This window comes from Argiope bruennichi, chromosome 4, assembly GCF_947563725.1.
Source record: "Argiope bruennichi chromosome 4, qqArgBrue1.1, whole genome shotgun sequence".
Lineage (NCBI taxonomy): Eukaryota > Metazoa > Arthropoda > Arachnida > Araneae > Araneidae > Argiope > Argiope bruennichi.
Genome location: NC_079154.1, coordinates 51,600,297 through 51,623,159, shown reverse-complemented (window position 1 = coordinate 51,623,159; position 22,863 = coordinate 51,600,297). Strand labels below are relative to the sequence as shown.

General features: G+C 28.2%; 1 protein-coding gene across 3 annotated transcripts in view; it reads left to right on the top strand.

The window, feature by feature from the left end:
* Positions 1–9,486: 9,486 nt before the first annotated feature.
* LOC129966743 (E3 ubiquitin-protein ligase MYCBP2-like) overlaps positions 9,487–22,863 on the top strand; it is an 84,754-nt gene continuing 71,377 nt past the window's right edge. For all 3 annotated transcript variants that reach the window (XM_056081296.1, XM_056081297.1, XM_056081295.1), the window contains exons 1-14: positions 9,487–9,872; positions 11,616–11,685; positions 13,038–13,256; positions 14,423–14,576; positions 15,147–15,352; positions 16,907–17,042; positions 17,152–17,258; positions 17,581–17,646; positions 17,756–17,852; positions 19,767–19,837; positions 19,932–20,073; positions 20,679–20,755; positions 20,989–21,193; positions 22,291–22,458. In XM_056081296.1, coding sequence (XP_055937271.1) covers positions 9,697–9,872; positions 11,616–11,685; positions 13,038–13,256; positions 14,423–14,576; positions 15,147–15,352; positions 16,907–17,042; positions 17,152–17,258; positions 17,581–17,646; positions 17,756–17,852; positions 19,767–19,837; positions 19,932–20,073; positions 20,679–20,755; positions 20,989–21,193; positions 22,291–22,458 — 1,894 coding nt within the window. In that variant the 5' untranslated portion in view covers positions 9,487–9,696. The remainder of the gene's footprint in view (positions 9,873–11,615; positions 11,686–13,037; positions 13,257–14,422; positions 14,577–15,146; positions 15,353–16,906; positions 17,043–17,151; positions 17,259–17,580; positions 17,647–17,755; positions 17,853–19,766; positions 19,838–19,931; positions 20,074–20,678; positions 20,756–20,988; positions 21,194–22,290; positions 22,459–22,863) is intronic.

Here is a 22,863-nt window from a genome sequence, read left to right as displayed (position 1 = left end):
TAAAAAAGGTAGAATTAGATCTGGAAATCAGGAATTAAGAGAACATTTTAGAAGTTAATATGGGCTGAATTAAGATAAAATTTTGGAAATTAATTAGGATTCAATTAAATTTTAAAATATCATTACACACATATATACATACATACATATATATATATATGTTGTTACGAAATTTCCGGGTTCGTTTGGATAGTGGCGGTTATATGGTGTGAAGAACGCTCAATCACCAGGCGGCAGTAGAAAATAAAACAACGACGTTTATTTACACGAAGACACACAGGACAGCACAAAGACGACAACTATATACAGCACAGAAGACGATTATCTTCAGCCGAGACGTCCAGCATACAACAGACTCTACTGCAGACAGTAGAACGTAGCTTAGTTCAGCGCTAGCTTCACTCCGTCGCTGCTTCGCTTATCTCTGGAAGGCCAGTTCTTTACTGTCGTTTCCGACTACTATTTGACTCCACTGGTTCGCGACTCAATTCACCGTCGGTTCACGACTACGACGACTCAATTCACCACTGGTTCACACTACTCTGCTCCGCCGCTTCCGACCAATCAGGAACGTTCGAGGCGTATCTCCGTTCCTACTCGACGGATCGGGAAAATTCTCGATGTTTCGGGTATAATCTATTTTGCTCCAAAGTCGCCAAATTCGTCGCCAAGTTTGTCGCCAAGCTCTGGGTCCTCCTATGGAACCAGCTATGCTGGGAAGCCGCATCACAGGTTCGTAACAATATATATATGTGTGTGTGTGTGTGTGTGTGTGTGTGTGTGTGTGTGTGTGTGTGTGTGTGTGTGTGTGTGTGTGTGTGTGTGTGTGTGTGTGTGTGTGTGTGTGTATGTGTGTGTGTGTGTGTGTGTGTGTGTGTGTGTGTGTGTGTGTGTTGTAATGTCTTGATCTGGACTGATCAAATAACGAAGCAGAATTTCTAGACAATTCTTTATTTCACAGCCCTATATATACAAAAGAACAACTTGTTCTAATCTTGGTTAAATAAATAGTTATTTACACCTGTAGTAGGAGACGCAACAGTCAAATTGTTAATACTTAACAAAATATTATACTTCTTGCTGCGCCATCGTTTTTGGTTCTTTTTTGTACCGCGTTCTACACCTTTTTTTTATATGAAACTTTCTTCTACATTCTTAGATTTCCTTTTAGAGACTATCAGAAACCTATTGTTTGCCAACGGCTTCTAAAACCTTCCGAGCTTTTGCGCATGCGTTAAGGATGGGTTTAATTCGACAAAATAAGAGTGAGAGAAACGACGAAAGGAGGAGATGTTTATATTTAGCAATAAAGTTAATTCCGGAAATGCGCACATTCTTTGGCGTTCCGCCTCTTCGTGAGATAGAATCGTTCGTCAGAAAGTGGTCGTCTCAGGATATTGAAAAGAACAATAAAGTTAAACTGACTTTAAAGAAAACGGGATTTGTAAAATTGAAATTAAGAATAGCAAGGGGTGATTTTTTAAAGCACCTCGCCAATAAATAAAACTTTACGTAACGAGTATGCTGTTGTTGATGATCAGGATGTCGTGTCCGCGTTACCACGGAAAGGGAATGTAGTAACTTCTGAAGGTAAAGACCCCTGAGCACCCGAGGGCAGAAGTCTGACTTCTAGCTCGTATGAAGATGACACACGCACATTCGCTTGCACAGCCCCTTTTTACAGGGAGGCATATTCACACACCTCACAGATAGAACACAGATGAAGAACAAACATGCCCGAACCGGGATTCGAACTTGGGATGCCCAGATCACGGGGAAGGAGTATGCTGTTCCAGGGAGCAACAGGAAATTTTGAATACAGGTGTTATAGGGTATGTATTCAAGAATGATTGCGAAACTGAAGTCTAACTCTCATAGTAAAGAAACTGATTTGGAAATAGAATTATCTTTCCATTAAATATTAAAGCGAAATAACCTGCCAATTTTGAGAAAATGGGCCTCAAACTTTCAAAATAGTTTTTATGCTTATCATGCGTCATTCGTGACGAACATCCGAACCGCTCAGTCGGTAAGGTGCTGGCTTAGCAGGTCTTAGGATAGTGTTTTTTTAAAATCTGTTTTCCTTCAAAATTATTTAAAATTAATTTGCACATTTAAAAATAGTTTTAATTAGTATATTCTTCATTTTAATGCAAAAACAAATGTTTATTCTCTTAATTCTTGAATTATAATTTAATTTTTAGAAGAAAAATTATTAAAGATATGATCGCGTTTTCCTTTAAAAAAATGCTAAAAATTATTTAAATAAAATCGACAACTTGCACACAATGTTAATTATTATGTAGCTCTTGTATAAGGCAAAAAATGTATGTAAAATAACCTTATAATTGAATCATAATTTTATTTTTAGCAGGGAAAATAATTACAAATATAACTTAAATGATAATAAATATTAATTATAATTACTGACATCTTAATAAAAATATTTCATTAATTTTATATTGCACACAAGAACCAGAATGAAATTATATTTAAAAATAAACATTGGAAACAATATAAATATACTGTTTTTTTTTTAAACTGACGGTGCTTAGAGACCTCTGTGGCTTGAGCTATCAGCCGCAAAGCCACCAGATTTTATACGGGGACTATTGGCGACATGGGAAAAAAGAATTCGCCAAAAAAATTTAGTTCCAAAAGTTACCGATAGGGGAAAATGCGGCACTTTACATTTTAAGAGAGCTAAAATTTTGCATAAAACGTGGGGAAAAATGGCAAAATGCAAAATCCCGATTACTTAGTCGACACCAGCACCAGTATTTTGAGGTATAAAAGAGAAGCTAGGCATTGAAAATCATTTCAAGAATCAGTTGATTTGTAAAATGCGTCTCACTTTAGCACAGCATACATTACTTGTGAAGCTCTTTTATTTTAATCAATCCAATGCAGCGGCCGCTCGTCGCGAATTTAGAAGTCGAAACAATTTACGTAAAGGACCTTTATCAATTAATGCAGTGAAAGCAGTGATTAAAAAATTTGAAAAAGGTTCTCCGGCAACTCGTCATGGTTGAGGACAGAAACCGGTATCGGAGGATACGATCACAGATGTTGTGATTACAATCGTTGAAAGAAATCAGACGAGCATTGCTGGTAATAGCAGCACACGTGGAGTTGTCCGACAACTGGATGTAAGTGCTTCAACAGTATGGAAAGTTTTAAGAAAAATTCTCCTATTTTATCCATATAAAATTAGCCTTTTGTATGAATTAAAATCTACAGATTATGATCTACGATTAACTTTTTCTTTGACATTTCTTGCCAGGATAGAGGTCGACGAAGCTTGGCCTTGGACAATTCTCTGGAGAGATGAGGCCCATTTTTATTGGAATGGGACTGATAACAATCAGAATTCTAGAATTTGGGCATCTGAACAACCCCATGCATTTCAAGAAATCCTACTCCATTCTCAAAAAGTAACTGTTTGGTGTGGTTTCAGAGCAGATCTTATCATCGGACCATACTTTTTTGAGACTATTACCCAAGCAGGACCGCAGACCTGTTCCGTAAACGCTCAAAGATATCATGATATGCTGAGTAGTTTTGTTATCCCACAACTTCAGCAAAGACAATGCTTAGATAAAATTGTTTTGATGCAGGATAGAGCACCACCACATATTGGTACATCCGTACAGCAATTGTTGCGCCATCACTTTACAGAAGAAAGTGTCTTTAGTCGCTGTTTTCGTGTTGCGTGCCATCTCGCTCTCCGGATCTAACCTAATGTGACTCTTTTTTTTTGTGGTTATTTAAAATCAAACGTTTATCTTGGTGGAGTCTCAAACTTATCAGTTGTAAAGGAAAATATAACGCGGACTGTTATGAACATGCCTCCTGAAATGTTGCATTCAGCTGTAGAGAGTACGATGTACAGAATGCAATGCTTAGTCCAAGAAAATGGAGGTCATATTGAAAATAGCCGATATCTTTCCCGAAAAAGCGATTCTACTGAATAAAAACAAAAGAACAAAGAGTAAAAAGGAAGTCAAATAGAATTTCCTCTTCTTTTTCTTTTCTTTTTTTTTTTTAATATGCAACCATTTACAAAAGTTATTTTTTGAATAAAGCACATTTGTGGAAAAATTAATTATTTGTTAATCATTTATCTGTTTACTGTAGCTTTTTAAAATTTTATCATGCAGTTAAACTTAAAATTTAGATCAAAAGCGCCACATTCCCCCTATTGGCAACTTTTGGAACTAAATTTTTTTTCGTGGATTCCTTTTTCCCATGTCGTCCATAGTCTCCGTACAAAATTTGGTGACTGCGGCTGATTGTTCGAGCTACAAAGGTCTCTCAGTACCGTCAGTTTAAAAAAAGAAAAAACACCTTGTAAATTCGCTGGTATATTTTTTAACTTAATTTCAGCTTTTCTCATTAATTTCTGTTATTAATTGTAGCTTCATTGAGTTATAACAAATAATTTGTCATTACTGATTTTCAAAAATTTTAAATTTCTCATGATTTTATGATGACAGTAGTTATTTAAATTATTTTTATCGTTAAAATTATATTTATAAATATTTTAACATTTAAAAATTAAATTATAATTATAATTCAAGTACTTGATGAATGAACATAATTATTTTTCTTTTAAAAATTAAAGCATAACACAATTATTAAAAAAAACACATTTATTTTTGCATATTTTGTATATAAGCATATTGATTGAAACTATCTTTAAATTGTTATTTTAATTTATGTAATTTTGAATATTTAAAAAAAGCGCTTGAAAATTTATAATTCTTTCTCTTCTAAAAAGTGATTTAGAATTCAAGACTTAGCTAGGGATTGAAGTCGGGTCACGCGGTTGCTAAGACAACTCCTTACGGATGCACTATTCGGACGCTCGGCTGCGACATATATTCAATATATAAGCTATACTGAATGTTTGAGTGCCATTTTCTCGAAATTGGATGGTTATTGCTCTTCAATATTTCAGAAAAGGAATATCTTAAAGGCATACTACCATTATACTAAATCACATCTCAAATTCAATTTTCCAACCTGTACCATCTCCTTGTAAATATACCGTTTTAATATCTTGTCTCGTTTTTGTATAGGAATATTTGTTTGCGTTTTTAAAAATTTCCTCAAAGTTATTCGAAATAAATAATTGAAAATATATTCTATATTTCCTTACTTATATTTAAATCACTTAAATACATATATACAATAGAATAGAGACAGTAAAAGCCAAGTAGGTTATTGATATTAAAAGCACTGGTCTTGGAGAGTGCCATTGAGATAGAACACTAACTTTTTAAGTCACTTTAAGTCAGATATGATAAGAAGGCAATAATAATAATAATACCATATTCCGATTGCCATTTACATTTGTTAAGCCATTGAAAAAGTTGGATGAAAAAGCAGAGGCGGTGGTAGTAGGGGGGCAATTGCTTCCCTGTCGGCAGCCTCTTGCCCCCCCCCCCGTCGGCGAGAGATTGAGAGTTTCGTCAGCAAAAGTGTTCATCATTTCAGGATGGTTGTAGGGAGTTGCACATTATCGAATATGATTATTTAAAATTCACTTTAGTTAATATACTGTAAACAGTCGAAGTATTCCAAGTAACGGTTAAAGTATTTTGACTCTATTCGGCAAAATAATCAATAGGGCAGTAGGCCAATAATATATTATATTTTCCGGATCATTTTTGATAGATCGAATTAAGAACTGAATGCAATGGATGTCGAAGATGTTAAATTCGAAGGTTTTCAGACATCTGATTCAAATGTCGTTCATTAAGTTTATAATGTGTACTACTTTTGGCAATACAACCGACAACGTAACAAGTGATTAAGATATCAACAAGGTGATATTCTCATTTTGCTGGCAATTTTTGGTCGGCCGACTATGAATTCAATGCAGTGAATGCCGAAGACGTTAAATCTGTAGATTTTCAGCTTATAATTTACACTAGATTTGGCAATATATCCGACAAGTGAATAAGATATCGCATTGTGCCGACAATTTTTGGGCAATCGACTATGAACTGCATGTGATGAATTCCGAAAATTCTGTCCACTGATTTTCAGACATTTGATTAAAATGTCGTTCACTAAGCTTTTACTATGCACTACTTTTGGCAATAAAACCGACAAGTGAATAAGACAATTTGGCAAGACGACATGTGAATAAGACATATGATATATACCATTTTGTCAAAAAATTTTGATCGGTCGATTAAGAATTTAATGCGAATGGTTGTCGACGAGTCCAAATTCTCAGTTATTCTATTTAAATGTCATAATGTTCAGTCAGCATTTAATTTATACTAAATTTAGTAGAATAATCAATAAGCTGGCAAATGAAGACGTCACATTTTTTCTGACTAATATTTGTCCTTCGGATATTTTATCATAGATTATGGAGAAAAAAAAATTTTTTTCATCACTTCGATTACCTTCAGTGGAATTATTAGAGAAATTGATACTTTTATATTATTCACGAATAAGACGATAGAGTTATTTTCTATAATTCATCATTCAAGTTCTAAAATTAATCGTAATCTTATTTATATAATTCTTACTTCCGCAGTAAAAAATTGGTAAATTTATTTTATTCATTTCACTATGAGAATGGTCTGACTAAAATCTGCTTGATAGTGAAACTAAGTTTAATAAAACGCTCTTTTCTTTTGACAGTCTTGTGAAAATGCATGTTAAAAAGAATTATTTTGCTAAAGCCATATTATGTGAATTCATTATAAATCACTAAATAAAGTAAGTAAATTGTATAATTATAAATTAAATTTATTTAACAGTAAAATATCTGTTTTCTTTTGCAATCTGATTTATAAGGCTACAGGTTATTACACTAAAGAAATATTACCGACTAGAGTTGACGACAAAAATAAATAAATATTTGTGGTATGATAGCTTTTTAGCTACACTAAAAGAGTTTACCTAAGTATGCATTCAATTTGTTAAATAAATAAATTACTACTTATCTTCAAACTCTCCATTCAATATTATAACTATGTAATCGGGGAACGTATCGTTTATATATATGTTTTTTCTTTCAATTACTATTCGCGGTAAAAACTATATAATTTCAGATGCTTCTAAATTTTTAATAGACTTTGAATAAAGATGCCTTGGTAAAAAGATGATTAAAGTAGTTATTTTTAGAATATTCATAAATAACACATTAACCCCTTGACATACGGATTTACTTAACTTCCTAATTAGACGACAGATCTTATTTGGGACAGTTATTGTTATTTTAATCCTTAGAATAATATAAGGGCATTTGAGGTTATGATGCCTTTTCAAGAGATTTTTGCATTTTAAATTACTTAATGCTTTCACTTAATTTCAGATTTAAATTTTAAAATTCAATAATTCCATAATCGAGTCAGATTCGCCATTGTATACAAAGGGGTTAAGGAAAACCAATGCATGCAACTGAGGGGATAAAACTCACGTTTTTGGGTGGAATGTTAGTTTGCAATAACTTCGAATTAAAAAAGTACTTAATCAAACGAACGCGTACCTAAAAATGAAGATAGAGAAGCTCATATTCAAGATTAATAATTGCGTTTTTTAATAAAATGCGTTGGTTTTTTAAGCCTAAATATATATTGAAAAATAAATACATGGGGATGTCATACATTTAACAGTCATAAAAATTTCATAAGAATGTTTTTCATATCTTACATAAAATACTAAGTTTATACATAAATTTAGAAAATATTTTCTCCAGGCTTCTTAAGAAACAACATCACTGTATCTTTTCCGCATTCTATATTGTTCGTGTCCGAACTATAGTTAATTATTGTTGAGTACGCACACTTATTCTCTTCAGATTCGAAACACCTCTGCTCGTTGTCTCAATCCTTATTTAACAAATATTTTAAGTAGAGAACTGCACTGAAAAATCAATGTTTCGGTGAAAACATCGAATATTTATTCATTATTATTTTGGATTTCTGGAAAAGTTTCTTTTCCAAAACTTTTTCTTTCAACATGCATTTTATATAGTTCCAAGATAAGAACATACATTTGTTCATTTAGCAAATGCATGTTCTTATGTGTTCTTATGCATTTGTTTGCAGGAACATAGAATGCTATTCTGGCGCAATCTATGTTCCTATCTATATACTACAACCTAGAATAAAATATAACCATGTTTTTTCTAAAATTAAATCTCAATGCAATTAAATCTCAAGAGTCTCATAAAAAATATGCTCAAATAGTAGCGATATTTTGACAGTCAGTAAAAAAAAACTGAGAACAACATTTTTTTTACAAATGTCTTTGCAAATTTTTAACAATGAAAGAATGGACCCGTATCTGGATAAAAAAAAAGCTAAATAATTCATTATTTTCTTTAATTAAATGTAAAATTAATTATTATGAGTTATTTTGAAGCCAAATTAGAGATATTGTGCTTGCCCCCCCTATCGGATTTGTCCTGCCTCCCCGCAGGCAAATCTCTGCCGCCGCCTCTGTAAAAAAGTAATATTAAGACACTGGTTCTAGGTATCTTTTATTCCTGCCATACCGCTACTATATGCAAGTAATCGAATATATTAAATTTGTGGCAACCTCCTCACCATTTAGCATTTGAGTCCACATTTGATGTGGATATGTAATCCTGCTGGCAAGACCATACACCGAATTTCATTCATTTATTTAGCCTGCACGTTTTTCTCCTAATAGCATAATCCAAGATATATAATAGGATCGGATTCAAATATATACGAATAAATAAATAGACAATCCTTTGATGGATTTGGTCCAAAATTATACACATTTTTACAATTCGGAGACTTTTGTTTGAAATTTCCCTATCTCGCCTGCTGTGTTTGTGAATGATTACATTGACATAAAATCGAATAGATAGATTGAGAGCTAATCAATAACTGATTCAAAATTTTACTTTTGGATTGGGTATGTGGATACAGATTTATATTTCTAATAAATTCATATGCAATATTTCACCTATCTAGCTTGTCATTGTTAAGCTATCAAAGTCACATGTGCATGTATTGATTGACAGATTTCCCGTAGATGGTTTTGTTCCTGAAATTAATAAAAATCTATAATTTTGAAGTAAAGCACGTACTTATATTTATATTTTTCGTAGAAACATTAGGTTTTTGGTGAAAAAAATTCATTGTTGTCTTATAAAATTGTTTATATTTATGAATAAAAGCAAATTCCTAAATAGAAAGAATGAGTTCCGATTTGGCGAATAAGGAGAATGTGCAAAAGAAAAGCACATTTTTTTAATTACATTTTTTTTATGAGAATCACGAGAACCAAGATGAAATCTATTGCTTGAGTCACTGAATTATTTGGATCCCTTTCAGTTTTATATAACTTGTTCTTTTTGCCGCAATTCCTAGAGAACTTTGTTATCCATAATTCAACGAATAATATTTAATTAAATCTTCAATTATTTTAAATATTTTTTGTAAAATTAAATTTTTGGTTCTTGAAGTTTCAGTATGGCATCATAAAAAAACCTAGACTGTTTGTCTCGGGTTTGTTTTGATAAAATTCCAAGTTAGAAATGCATGTTTGCACATTTGATTACGTATATAACATGCATACAAACACACATACTTGTAACAGTTTTTCCTATTTATGAATTTCTGCGGAAATTTATATTATTCCATGTAAATATTAGAAAATTTATTACCGGCCTTTTATCACACGGACTGAAACAGCATGGCGGCCATCTATGTGCAACATATATCTGACATCTCATGTGTTCCAGTAAAAAACAATTTACCATCAAACTCAGGAAATATTCGATGTGGACCTCATTGCAAGGCTGGAGATATTTGTGAAGATGTACTTAGAGCTGAATTTCATGAAATGTTCCGCCAATTTTCAGATCAGAAGTGAGTTTTAATGTTTTTTAAATATCCAGTTTCTCTGTACTAATGAAGTTTTAAAATTTTATACTATACAATATAGAAATATATTTATGTCTGCGTTACTTTAGAAAAAATTGTACTTACATGCATTTTTAATTATAATAATTTATCAGAAACCAGAATATATATGAAGTAGAAAATGTAATCTAATGAAATAGCTGTATGTAAGCTGTAAATATTACTTTCATTATTGTTAATGGCAAATTAATTTTAATTCACTTAGAGAATACACAAATATAATTAGTAAAATTGAATAGTATGGATAAATAACTTTTTTTTTGATTCATAAGTGAAAGATTAAAGATGGACCGTGAAACAAGTTAAATTAGCTACTATGATAATTCAGGTAATATGATGGTATTCAGGTAATATGATAGTTCATATTTAAAAATTCATTTATGGATAATCATTACTGCATTAAAGATTAAAATTTTCTATTTTTTTCTACTGGGAAAAATTTATTTATTAGGCAACCAAATAGAAGTTTAATTCCCATAAATAAAGTTAGTTACATTATGCTTTAAAAATTCACTATTTTTAAAACAGAGCTTGAAATTATGATTAAAAAGAAGCCTTTAGTCACATGGGGCAATGATTTTAAATTTAAGTTACATTTATTTTTATTTGTTTAAATTTTACTGTTCTTGTAAACAATAATTTGAAGAAATTAAAAAATTTTTACTTTTGTAATGGCACTTGTATGTAGAACACTATTAATGATCAAAAGGAGAGTTTGATCTTAATAATTGAATTCATTAGCTCAACAATATATATGATAATTTTAATTAATGTTTATCTTCTGTCTAATTAGTTCTGTTGAAATAAATGTTAAGGTTCTTATTTTATTTTTATATATACCCAATTTCCTTCATATTTTTTAAAATATCAGGGCAATAATAATTAATTTTTAACCACTATATTATGATTTTTAAGTTGCATCATATTTAAAAGCTCCTCATGATATAATTGAATTTCATTAGAATTTTTAGATATATTTCTCTTGCTGTTCTTTTGAGAATCAGCAAATATAAGTTATATGTCTTCTCCTGAATTTATATTATTATTTTGACTTGAAAAATATTTTATCAGTTCTAAAATTATGTTATATAAATGTATGATAATTTATGAAATAAGAAGAAAAGGGTAGATGATCCAAATTCCAGAATCTATCAAGAATTTTTTCTTCTTCTGCTTATAGTATGTATCGTGTAGATTAGTTATGATATTTGTATTAACTGTTTCTTGTATTTATAAAGTTAAAAAAAAAAAAATTTCTAAAATTTTTAAGTTTTTTTTTTTTTTTTTGCATGATTTTTATTAAAGTACATTCTAAAATTTTTGAACATTTTTTTCATTAACTTTTTTATGTGGAATTTCTGTTAAGGAACATTTTAAGATATACATTTTTTTTAAAAAATATCCAGTCCTCCCTCCCATTTTATTAAAAGAAAATTTTCATGAGATTCTTATTAAAGTACATTTTCACCAAGTTGTTTAATGAATAATTTAGATTGAATTCTGAAACTGAACTTACCAGATTCACTCTGTTGGAAGCCTTTACATATTCATGTGCTGTTTGGCTGTTTTATGTTGAGTGTCATAATTAGCTTATTCATTCATCACCTTTTGGACTGTAAACATGGAGAGTGTTTGTAAAATGTCTGAAGTTGACTGGTTTGTTGAACTAAATTCATTTTTTTCATTTAGAAAAAGAATTGAACCAAAGAAGACAAAGAAAAAATCTAAATCAAAAGCTAAAGACAAACACAGATCAAAAGTAAGTTCATTTTTTTCCTCTTGCAGTTTATTTAACACATTTATTTTTCTTTATTACCTTACACTTGCTCTTCCGACGGGTGTCATTAGATATGTAATTAAGGAAATTGTTCATAAATCTGTAATATATTGTATTTGGATTAGTTTGTTATGATGTAAAATGTGTTGTAAATCAGATTATATCTTACATTTTTATGCAATTCAATATGGTTGTAAAATGTTTCTTTTTTTTTTTTGTATTGCTAAATTTTAGTAGTATAGATATTTTCAGATACAATGGAGGAAAACAATTATTCTGTCTATTTATATTTTTAATAATTCCTTACAAGATCAATAACTGTTTTCAAAATTCTATTTATTATTTCTTATGTTTGTAGAGGTTAATAAGATTTTTATTAAATATTCATATTTGATTTTGTCATTTTCTTGCATTATATTATTACATGATTGTTTTATATTGCATATCATTGTTTTAAACCAGAGCATGTTATTCTCTTCAACAATGTATTTAATTAAAATATTAGAATTTTAAAAATATTTTAATTTGTTCCATATTTCTAAATAAATATATATATTTTTAAAATTTGCATTGTAATTTCTTATGTATTATCAGAAATAATTTTAAAGCTGTGTATACAGTTTTTACAAAGTAAGTTATTTGCTTTCACATCAGTTTAAAAAATGCCTTTTCAATTTTAAATATAAATGAAATATTAAGTGATAAAAACTTACCTGAATTATGTTAAAATAGTAAGTTGATTTTTAATAGCTATAATTTTATTTCAGTAACATTGGCATGCACTATGTTTTTTTTTTTTTTTTTTGTATTTTGTGCCTTTAGCGGATCAGCAATAATAGATAATCCTGGGTTATAATATTATCTTTTTCTCTAATCATCATATTTGACTTCAAAAAGTAGACTAATTGCATTGATTTTTTATTCCCATGGTACCCAGTGGTCTTTTATGTCCTTTATCCAAGTTTCTATGTACCATTATGCTACAATTTTTTGAACTTTTCTGATTCATATAACTTCTGCAGAATTATGAACTAAAGGAATTCAAAGTGAATGTTTAATTATTAAATGGAAAACTATCGTCTAACATATAAATTATATAACACTGGTGTTATTTTGATACGTTTTTAGAAATATTTCCATTTATTGTTATTAAAGAAGAGTTTTTATCAACATTTTGTTTACATTTCTATTTGAAATTCAAACTATAAATGCTTATAATTTACTAATAACAACTTGAACCATGGTTATTTTAAAGTAGATATTTTAAGTATGCTTCTTATTTGAATATTATTTCAAAATCATGGAAATATCTTCTCATTTGGTTTTTTTTCCAGAGAGATCCTGCAGAGTTTCCTGTTCATCAACCACCCTTCTTAGCAGTCCGTAGCAATCCTTCTTCGTTTGTTGTTTTTGCTATTGTCCGTCTTTGTGTTCTTGAAAAACAAACTTGTGAAGCTACTCGGTTGTATCTGAAGAGTATAACAGCATCTGCGACAGATTCAGAATCAGAGGATGAGGATGACCGCTTCAATGAAGGCTCAAGAGTGCCAAAGGTTGGATTGTTTGCTATTGATATTGTATTTTGAGAAATTTTACATGACTTATGCATTTTTTACTTGAGTTCTTATTCTTTTTGTTCTGATTTTTTCTTAGGAGTAAGTAATTAATTAAAGAAAAAATTAAGCATAATTTGGAATTTACTTTTTTTAAAATTATATTTTTATTTTTGGAAAACCATACATTGAAATTGTTTATGTGTAAAATAATTTCTTTTCAATTTATCTGTTAATTATTTTTGTTTTCAGAAGTAAAAGCCCCAAATCAATAATTTCAAAATTCATTATATATAAAAATAAGAAACATGAGCATAATATCAAAATAAATATACAATATATCTAAATAAAGATACAATATACCTAAATAAAATATACAATTCATCATATAAAAATATTTCTTACATAATTACTTGGCTGTATTTAACTACATAACGGTTGTATTTTTAATCTGTGCTGTTATAGCTATATGTTTGACTCTAGTGTCTAATAAAAAATTATCATATTCCTGTATCAAATCTGTATATTTTCTACAAATACTTGACTTTCCACTTTTGCTAGTTCAAAGCTACTTTATGGTTAAAGGTTATATCACTTTATATTTTTCTTATAACATTGATTACATATTTCTTGATGTGAAATATTTAAAAATTAATATATAGTAAAATTTTTAATAAATTGTAAAAATAAAAATAAATTATTTCAATAATAATTTGAATTATGAATTTTTATTGGCACTTATTTTTGAAACATGCTGTATCAATAATTGATATTGTTGCTATATGTGTCTGTGGAAAATTTGTTAGTAATTAAATAATTTTAAAAAGTATTTGATCTGTTTCTTAAAATTTTTTTTTGTACTTAAACATTGTTCAGCCTACTTAATTTATATGATTAGACTTCAGGCATTGCTTTCTGTTTGAAGGACAAATGATAATAAAAATTGTGTGATCTGAATATTTCCTAAAGCTAATTATATTTAGTTCCTGCCTAGACTAGATACAGACTATATCTAGTCTAGATACAGACTATATGAGCTTTTAGTCACTATTAATGACAAAAAGCTCATTTTCTAATTTGTTCTTTTCATTGATAATAATGATACACTTGTGTTATGGAATTGTTTTAAGTTCTAATTGTTGTTACAACATGTTTATTTTTTTCAGATTGTTGGGATTGGTCTTTGCAGTGTGTTTCAATTAATAAAAGAAAGTCAGAAAAACCATCCACATTTTTGTCGAAAGGCTTTGGAAGCACTTTTAGATATGCTTCAAGGTCAGCAACCTGAAGGTCTTAAAGGGGAGCCATCGGAAGTTATTGGTAATAATTTTCTTCTCATTTTTATAAATTGTTAATTGCATTAATTTATGTAAACTTTATTTTAAAAATTCTAACACATTATAAGAAATTCTAAATAAAATTATTCAAAAAAATCTGAATATATATATATATATATATATTTATTAATTCTTGAATTTATTTTGCCATTATTGCTATGAAAACTCTATTGAAATTATGTTAAAATGATAAATTATTAATCTTTTTTCATTGTATGGTTTATAATCAAATTTAAGACTGTATTAGAAATTTTATTTTTCTTTTATTATAAGAAAGAAGAGTTGTGAAATATTTAATTACATAATTTATCATTTTTTGTTTTCTAAATTACCCTTATTTTCGATCTCCAAAATTATGACAGAAAATATTGGATGGCTTTATCATTTGGAAAAGGAGATCAAGTTTAAATAATTATCTTACACAGAGGTGTCCTTATTTATCTTTTTGTTTTATTAAACTATCCAGAAACAGATATTAGGATGTTTATGTTCCATATATGTCTGAGACATATTAAAATGTTAATCTAAAAATATGTAAATGTTCTTTTGATAGATTCACTGTTTGACTTATTATTGGAGATATCATCCTCTTCATCTTTGATGGATCAAGCACAGAGCAGTTTTTCTTTAAATCTCACATCATATGCTTGTGCCTGCCTGTTAAGCCTTGTGGTTGCACGAGGGGACACAGGCAAGCTTTTGTCTGCAGCTGCTGCAATGCTCATGAGTTCACAGAGCTTGGCTTCAGAAGAGATCCCTGTAAGCATACTATTTACTTTATTTTGATGAATATTGGAGTTTTGGTATTCTAGATTTATGCTTGTCTGTTTAGAAATGATTTCTTTCTTTCTTTCTTTTTTTTTTTGTAGAAAAATATTACTTTTTCCACAACAAAATCAGTATATATTATAAAGGTATATCTATATGTTTATATATTATAAAGGTATCAGTATATATATGTGTAAGTTATCTAAATATCAGCCATTTAAAAAAAAAAAAACCTTTAAAGCAAAAATAAATAAATAAAAAATAAAAGTAAGGTAAAACAGTTTTTTTTTTTTTTTTTTGCACTTTCTGTAGTACAAATACCTTTTGAATTATGTATTAATTCTGCTTATTCTGTGCACTCCTTTAATGTCTTCTTTTTTAGGACAAAAAGTTGATTAATTTACGGATGACATGAGCAATTAAAATGATGTTAATGTTTTTTTAATAAGCCACATTCCATTGTGGAGTTACATGCAGTAATAAAAGTTAGAACTGAAACTTCATCCTTTAAATAAGTATAATAGCTGTCCCCATGTTACTTATATTAATCTTTAAAATGGTGGTTGAATATGGCCCCCTTTGCTTATAAATGAATCATGAGAGCTTCTTTGACAATTTTGTTGATGACAAAAACGTTTTTGTTATAATGAATATTTTTCTCAAAAATATTGCAGTAATTGTTCAATTTTCTTAAAATGCTCTACAGTTTTTTTAATGAAGAATTATATTTTGGTATAATAAATATTTTACTCAGAAATGAAACAGAAATCGTTTGATAAAAGTACTTGTTGATATTCTACCAAAATGATTACTTTATGCATAATGCATTTCATTTGTTTATGATTTATCATTGGCTACTTCAGATGATGATATTAAATTTTTTTTTTTTTTGCTATTTATTGTGTGGTCCATTAATTTTAAGTATCAGATATTCTAATATGCATTAGGAAAATTATAAAGAGATTAGAACAATTTTGTATCAAAATATATAAAAGATGAAGCAGAATGTGTTTTTAACTATTTGGGAGTATTGCAAATATTATGTCTCAAATAAGTTGTGATAAATTTCAAAATTTCACTTAACATTTTTATTCAGATACGAATGCTCATCACATGTTGATTTAGTGTGTTTTTCATTAAACTGTTTAATGAGATAATTAAATCATTATATTGTGCTTTAAGACAGTTTTTTTTCCTGTATATTTTGGATAAAAATAAACATTCTCTCTATGCCATTTAAAAGCTACTTTTTTTTCCCCAAATTTGTAGAATCAACAATATTTTTCTTTTTCTTTTAGATTTTTATATTTATTATAAAGTTTATATGTTAAAAAAATCAGTTTCTTTCAGAGTAAAGGATTTCAAGTCAAAAAAACATATTTTTATCTATGTATGATAAACAGAAATGTATTTTAGTAGCACATGCTAATTTAAAACTTCAATTATTGTAGGGAAATGAAATTATATATTGTATATCAATTTATTATATATTATCAACTATTAAAAAAACTATTTATTTACGTTTTTTTTTTCTTTTAAACTTAGACACCTGGCATTATGGCCTCGTTACAACGAAGTGTTCATGCTGTTCTGTTAGGTAAAACAATTGGACCAGATTGGCTGACTCATGGATTTCCTAGCAGTGCTTTATGTAGTTCCTTTTCAGTACAGATTCCTAAAAGTAAATTATTTGCTTTTGTATTCATTATTATTTCCTATACATTCTTTATAATATTTATGTAGAATTTTACACAGATATTAAAACTTTTTACATTTACTTTTATTTACAGCCAAATATAGGCAAGGATCTCCTATTACCAGTGATGGAAAATATCTTTATATTTTGTCTGGTGGATCCATTTATAAAGTAGGATCTGGATTTAGTGGAACTATAAAGGTAATGAGTGAAAAAAAAAATGACATTGTGAATCATAACATATTTACTTTAATGTAATTTGTATATGAAACACATTACAGCAATTGATTTATTTAATGTCTTGTTATCACATATTTAAGAATTTTTTTCACATTGTTTATTCCAGAAATATATATTATCAGTATTTTTTTGCAGAATTTTGTCTCTAGAAATATGTCTCTTTGTATAGATTGAGAAGTGCTTCTTATAGAAAATATTGAAATTATTTCATCTTTTAAGCATTGCTGTCATTCTGTATGTGTAATTGTATATACCATCAATTTACAAACATCATTTTTTAAAGGGTCAAATAATCATGAGTCGTGGTGGCATAAAAGTGGAAGAGAAAGGCTGGTTAGGATATTGCAAAGTAAGTTTTCCCTCATTTTCTTTGATTTAAATAATAATTGCATAACTTTTAGAGAAATTTTATTCTCTGATGCTTCAAATTTCTAAATTCAAAACAATGTATTTTCTAGGGCTATGTATATTTTCAACCTCAAGCTGGATCTTGTAATGAACTTGTCAAAATAGATGTTGAAACATTGAAGGAAAAGGAGCGCGTGAAAGTTGATGGTATATATATATCTACACATATTTTATTCTTGCACATGTATCTTGTTTTTATTAAATTATCATAATTGATCTATTAACTTTTTGCTTACAATTGTTCTATTAAATTAGTCTAGATACTAGAATAGTTTTAGTAAATATTATATTTAGCAAAATTTCATAATTCTGTTGAAAAGTTTTATTATAAAATAGACAATACTCTTTTAATGAGATGTATAATGAAATAAATAGATATTAAAATCAAAGCTTTGATTTTATTAAATTGCAATCATGCCTTTAAAGAATGGCTCTTCTTTGCAGTTGTTAGTTTATTTTATACTATTTGCCTAAGGTGACCAACTGGTTTGCCAGGAATATTGTTTCTGTTTGATTTCAGATAAATCGTTTAAATATAACATCATATTCATAATTCTTCCAAAATGTCTGACATTAAAACCATATTGTTTTAATTGTCTTACTTAAGTTCTTTTGTTGTGTACATGAACCTTTCTGATGGATAACAGTCCCGTGGAGAACTGTATCAAAAATTTTAATGTCCAGTACTAAAACATAATCCTCTAAATTTTGCAGTATTGCAACTTCACTTTTTTTTTATTACTTGCTTTGTAAACTGTGTAGATATTAAAGAAACTCCTTTCTCTCTAGTTTTCAACAATAAGCACTCATTTAAATTTTTGATGAAATAATGAAAGTGGTTTGAATTTTAGGATGTATGTATATGAAATTACCTATTATTAGGAAAGTATTTCCTGACTATTATATTGATATCATTAAAAGAACATTTTTTGAAATTTTAAAACTGTGTTTGATTTATTTTTATGCAATGATATTTTCAAAAGTTAATCATTGAAAAATTTCAAAATTCAGTTTAATTTTTAGTTTACTAAAATTTAAAAAACATCTCTTCAATGTGCAAATTCCCTTCCTGCAAGGTATATAATGTTAGCTGTAAATCAAATGGTCTAACTGTAGAATGCCAACACATACTACATTCATCTTTATTATTAGTAGAGATTATTTACATTTGGTGACCATTTGTTTTGTGAAGAATATCGATAATATCAATTTCAATGAATTCTTATGAAAATTTGATGCCCTCAACAAATTTATTTTAAGAACCCAGTGTGATCAATATTAAAGCTTTATTATTTTAATAGTCTTTCACATGTTTTGTTGAGCATGTATATGAAACTCTCTAAAGGAGTCAAATCCTGTGATAGAAAAGGTTGATTAAAAATGTAACTGTCCAGTTTATCTAACTGCATATTGTCTTTTTCTGTACCCTAATTTCACTTTCTTTATCCTCATATGAACTGCCTAAATAGAACCTTCCTTCATAAGAAATCAATAATGGGGGGGGGGGGGGTGAACCATGTGATTAATTATTTTTTAAAACAATGAAACTAATTTGATTTTACTGTACCACTAAAAAATTGCCAAACATTATCAAATTATAAGAGTTTTTTTTTGATATGCTGGTATTATTAAGAAATATTTTAAAATTGTAAAGCAGTGTAAAATTTTTTTTGAAACAAAAATAATTGTGAAAATGTATCAAAAACTTACTTTAATGAATCCTTAATTAATAAAATGCTAATTTAGATTAATTAAAAAAATGCCTTGAGGTGCACATTTTGATCCTCAAAAGTATATTTGTGCCGAATTTGATTATTTTAAATCAAATTTTCTGTTTTGTAGTTCATTAGTAGACAAATAAAGGACTCACGTTCTTCATTATTGTAGACATGTGCAATCATTATTTATTATTTAATAATAGGAATAATAACAGTTAATATATTTTAAGAAAATGTTTAATGTATTGATTTTTTTATCAGCACAAAAGGAAGTAATTTGTTCATTTTTTAACAGTTATGCTGACATTTTATAAACTCAGTAAATTAAAAACTTTTTTTATAGTTTCTGAATGGGGACCCTGTGCATTTTTTACTGATGGTGATCATTTGGGGCTTATTCTTTCTACCAAAGAGGTATGCATAACAAAAAATATATGGACTTTAATAAATCAGTGTTCAGTTTGATTGTGCATAAGTTTAATTATTGTTGCTATGGTTTCTTCTGTAGGATAATTTTATCATCAAAATGTTCAAGCCTGGACCTTCTCCTATGATGTGTGTTAATGAATTAACATTGAAACTAGCCAGAAAATGCTTGGATGTGTTTGGAAGTGGTATTTTTGAAGATGAAGCTACATATCACACCTTAAGTAAGACTTCTTTTCTCTTTAAAATTATGTTGCCAGTAGATTGATTTAAATAAAAGGTATTCAGCCATTTAATTTGATTAATAATGGTTTTGAAAAGTTATAAAAAAATTATAATAAAAGAAATCTGGAAATGTAGTGCAATTTTTTAAATTATCACTTAATATATCATTGCATCTTATTTATTATTCATTGATATTTTACCCTTCGAACATTGTTACTGATTTTGCATTAGCATCCTAAGCTATCCCATTAACCCTGAATAATCTTTAACAAAGTTAAATCCTAAAAATTCAACTTTAAAATATAATTAGTGGCAGTATTCATTCATTGAGCCCATTTTTTTAAAAATATTTCTTTATATTTGAAGTTATTGAATTGATAATTTTAATAAATTGTTATGTAAGCATCAATGTAATATTTTCCCTTTAATGTGTATTTTTCCAATTTATATTTTTTCTTTTGGCATTATTTGTTTGACATGTTCTTTGCAAAAAAAAAAAAAAAAAATCAAAATTGATTTTATCTATATTTTTAAAAATTGTTAATTGAAAAAAAATTTAGTTTTTCCATTTATTTTATTTATTTATTTGCTTAATTTAATTTAGATTTGCCATCTGAAGATGAACCAGTTAGCATTGCTTGTGGAAAAGATTTTGCTCTGCTTAAGACTGTTGCTGGAAAGGTAATTGCATGCATTTGTTTTATGAATCATTCATTATAGTATATAATAATTTTATAAATGATTTATAAATTCCCTATTAAAATCAAATTAATGACCTTATTAATCATTTATTAATAGTTGTAATTAAATAATAATTATAACTAATTAAACATCATGTGTTTATTATTCCTATATAAGAAAGATGTTACACACAAAATGTCATATAAATTTTTATTTCATAATTATATTTTAAGATTCTGTATTCTGGGAAAGCTCAAAGTATGGGTATAAAACAAGGTGGACCTGCTATGGGAAAATGGACAGAATTGCCTATTACCAAATCGCCTAAAATTCTTCAGTATTCTGTGGGTCATGACGGCCTTCATGCACTTCTTGTTGCAGAAGATGGCAGTGTATTTTTTGCTGGCACAGCACGCCGAGGTGAAGATGGAGATCAAAGTAAGAATTATATTTCAATGTGATTTTTTTTCGAATTTATATATTACATGTTTGTTAAAATAAATTATTTTCTCAAATATTTCAAGTTACTTTGGTACATTTTGTTGCATTGTTGAAATTTCTTAATGTAAGTCAGCTTAATGTTTTTCTATGTGTTTATAGTCATATATTAATTTATTTTGTGTGATTACTAAAATGCATTTATCTTTTCTGTCTCATGTTATGAAACAGAGCTGGAAAGGAATAACAACAAATGTGATCAACAATACTCGATATTTATTTAACCTTATTTTCTTATAACATAATTCTATTAAAACTTAAGTTTCAAGGTTAGTGAGGCTCTATTCTGGTAGAAATTCTGATAATGGTATGTAATGCTTGCATGGTACATTTTAAATTTATTGAGGTCAATCACCATCCTGTAGCTTTGTTTGAGAAATTGTAAAAGAGTAACCTGGCTAAGGGGTTGCTCTCATCATTTGATCAAATAATATTTGAATAATGGGGTGCTGATAGGATAACGTAATAGGAAGTTAATCTTAATAAGCAATATTACTCTTTATTGCATAGGGGCAGAAAATGTACTATAACCTATATATATAAAATATATACTGCTTGAGAAATGTGTGCATGTGAAACATATCTGTCATAATATACTTTTTCCTTCCTGTTTACCACATAAAGAATAATTGTTCAGTCAATGTAACTTTTGTCAGATTTCCCATACTAGCTTACTGTAAGAGATTTAAACAATTTATTTTTCTGAAGAATAATTATATATATATATATATATATATATATATATATATATATATATATATATATATATATATATATATATATATATATATATATATATATATATATATATATTATACTTCAAAATTGTTTTTTACTGCTGAAGTCTGCTTTTAGTTAAATGATCAGTAAATCAATTGCATTTGATTTAAAAGTTATATATTTTTATATAACTTTTATATAAAAAATACTTATAAGTATATATCTTTATATTTTGTCTTTTAAGTGCATTTGTTTGCTGTTCTTTACTTATATATCAATAATTGAATACAGTGTTCTTTTTAATTTATCAAATATAGGCAAGGGAAGAAGACAGCCTAAACCTACAAAACCAAAAAAGATGATTAAATTAGAAGGTCACCATATTGCTACATCTGCATGTAATAATGGGACAAGTGCTTTAGTTTCTCAATCTGGAGAACTATTCTTATTTGGTAAAGATACAGCTCATGCAGACCATAATACAGGTATAATTTTCTCAAATGTATTCAAAATTTAATTTTATCTTGTTTTTCCCTTAAAAAATTGGTCGAATCATTTTAAAATTATTTTTATGTTAACTCTTCATTCTTAAAATAAACAGGATTACATAAACAAGAAAAAATCTTTCATTTACTTGCTAAAACTTTCTTTTTCATACATGCTAATGAATTACTGAATGGATACTATGTATTTATTTTTGGCTATTTGACATTCTTCATTTATAAACATATGTGCAGTCTTAAATGTTTTAAAATAAGTGTTTAAAAAATTGGGCAGACTTTTACATTCGTGAGGCAGTGTTCCAGTTGGCAACAATTTTTTTTTTTTTTTTTAATGAAATGGAGCATTTAAGTATGCTTTACAATTTGCATATATTCCTGTTTCTCTGA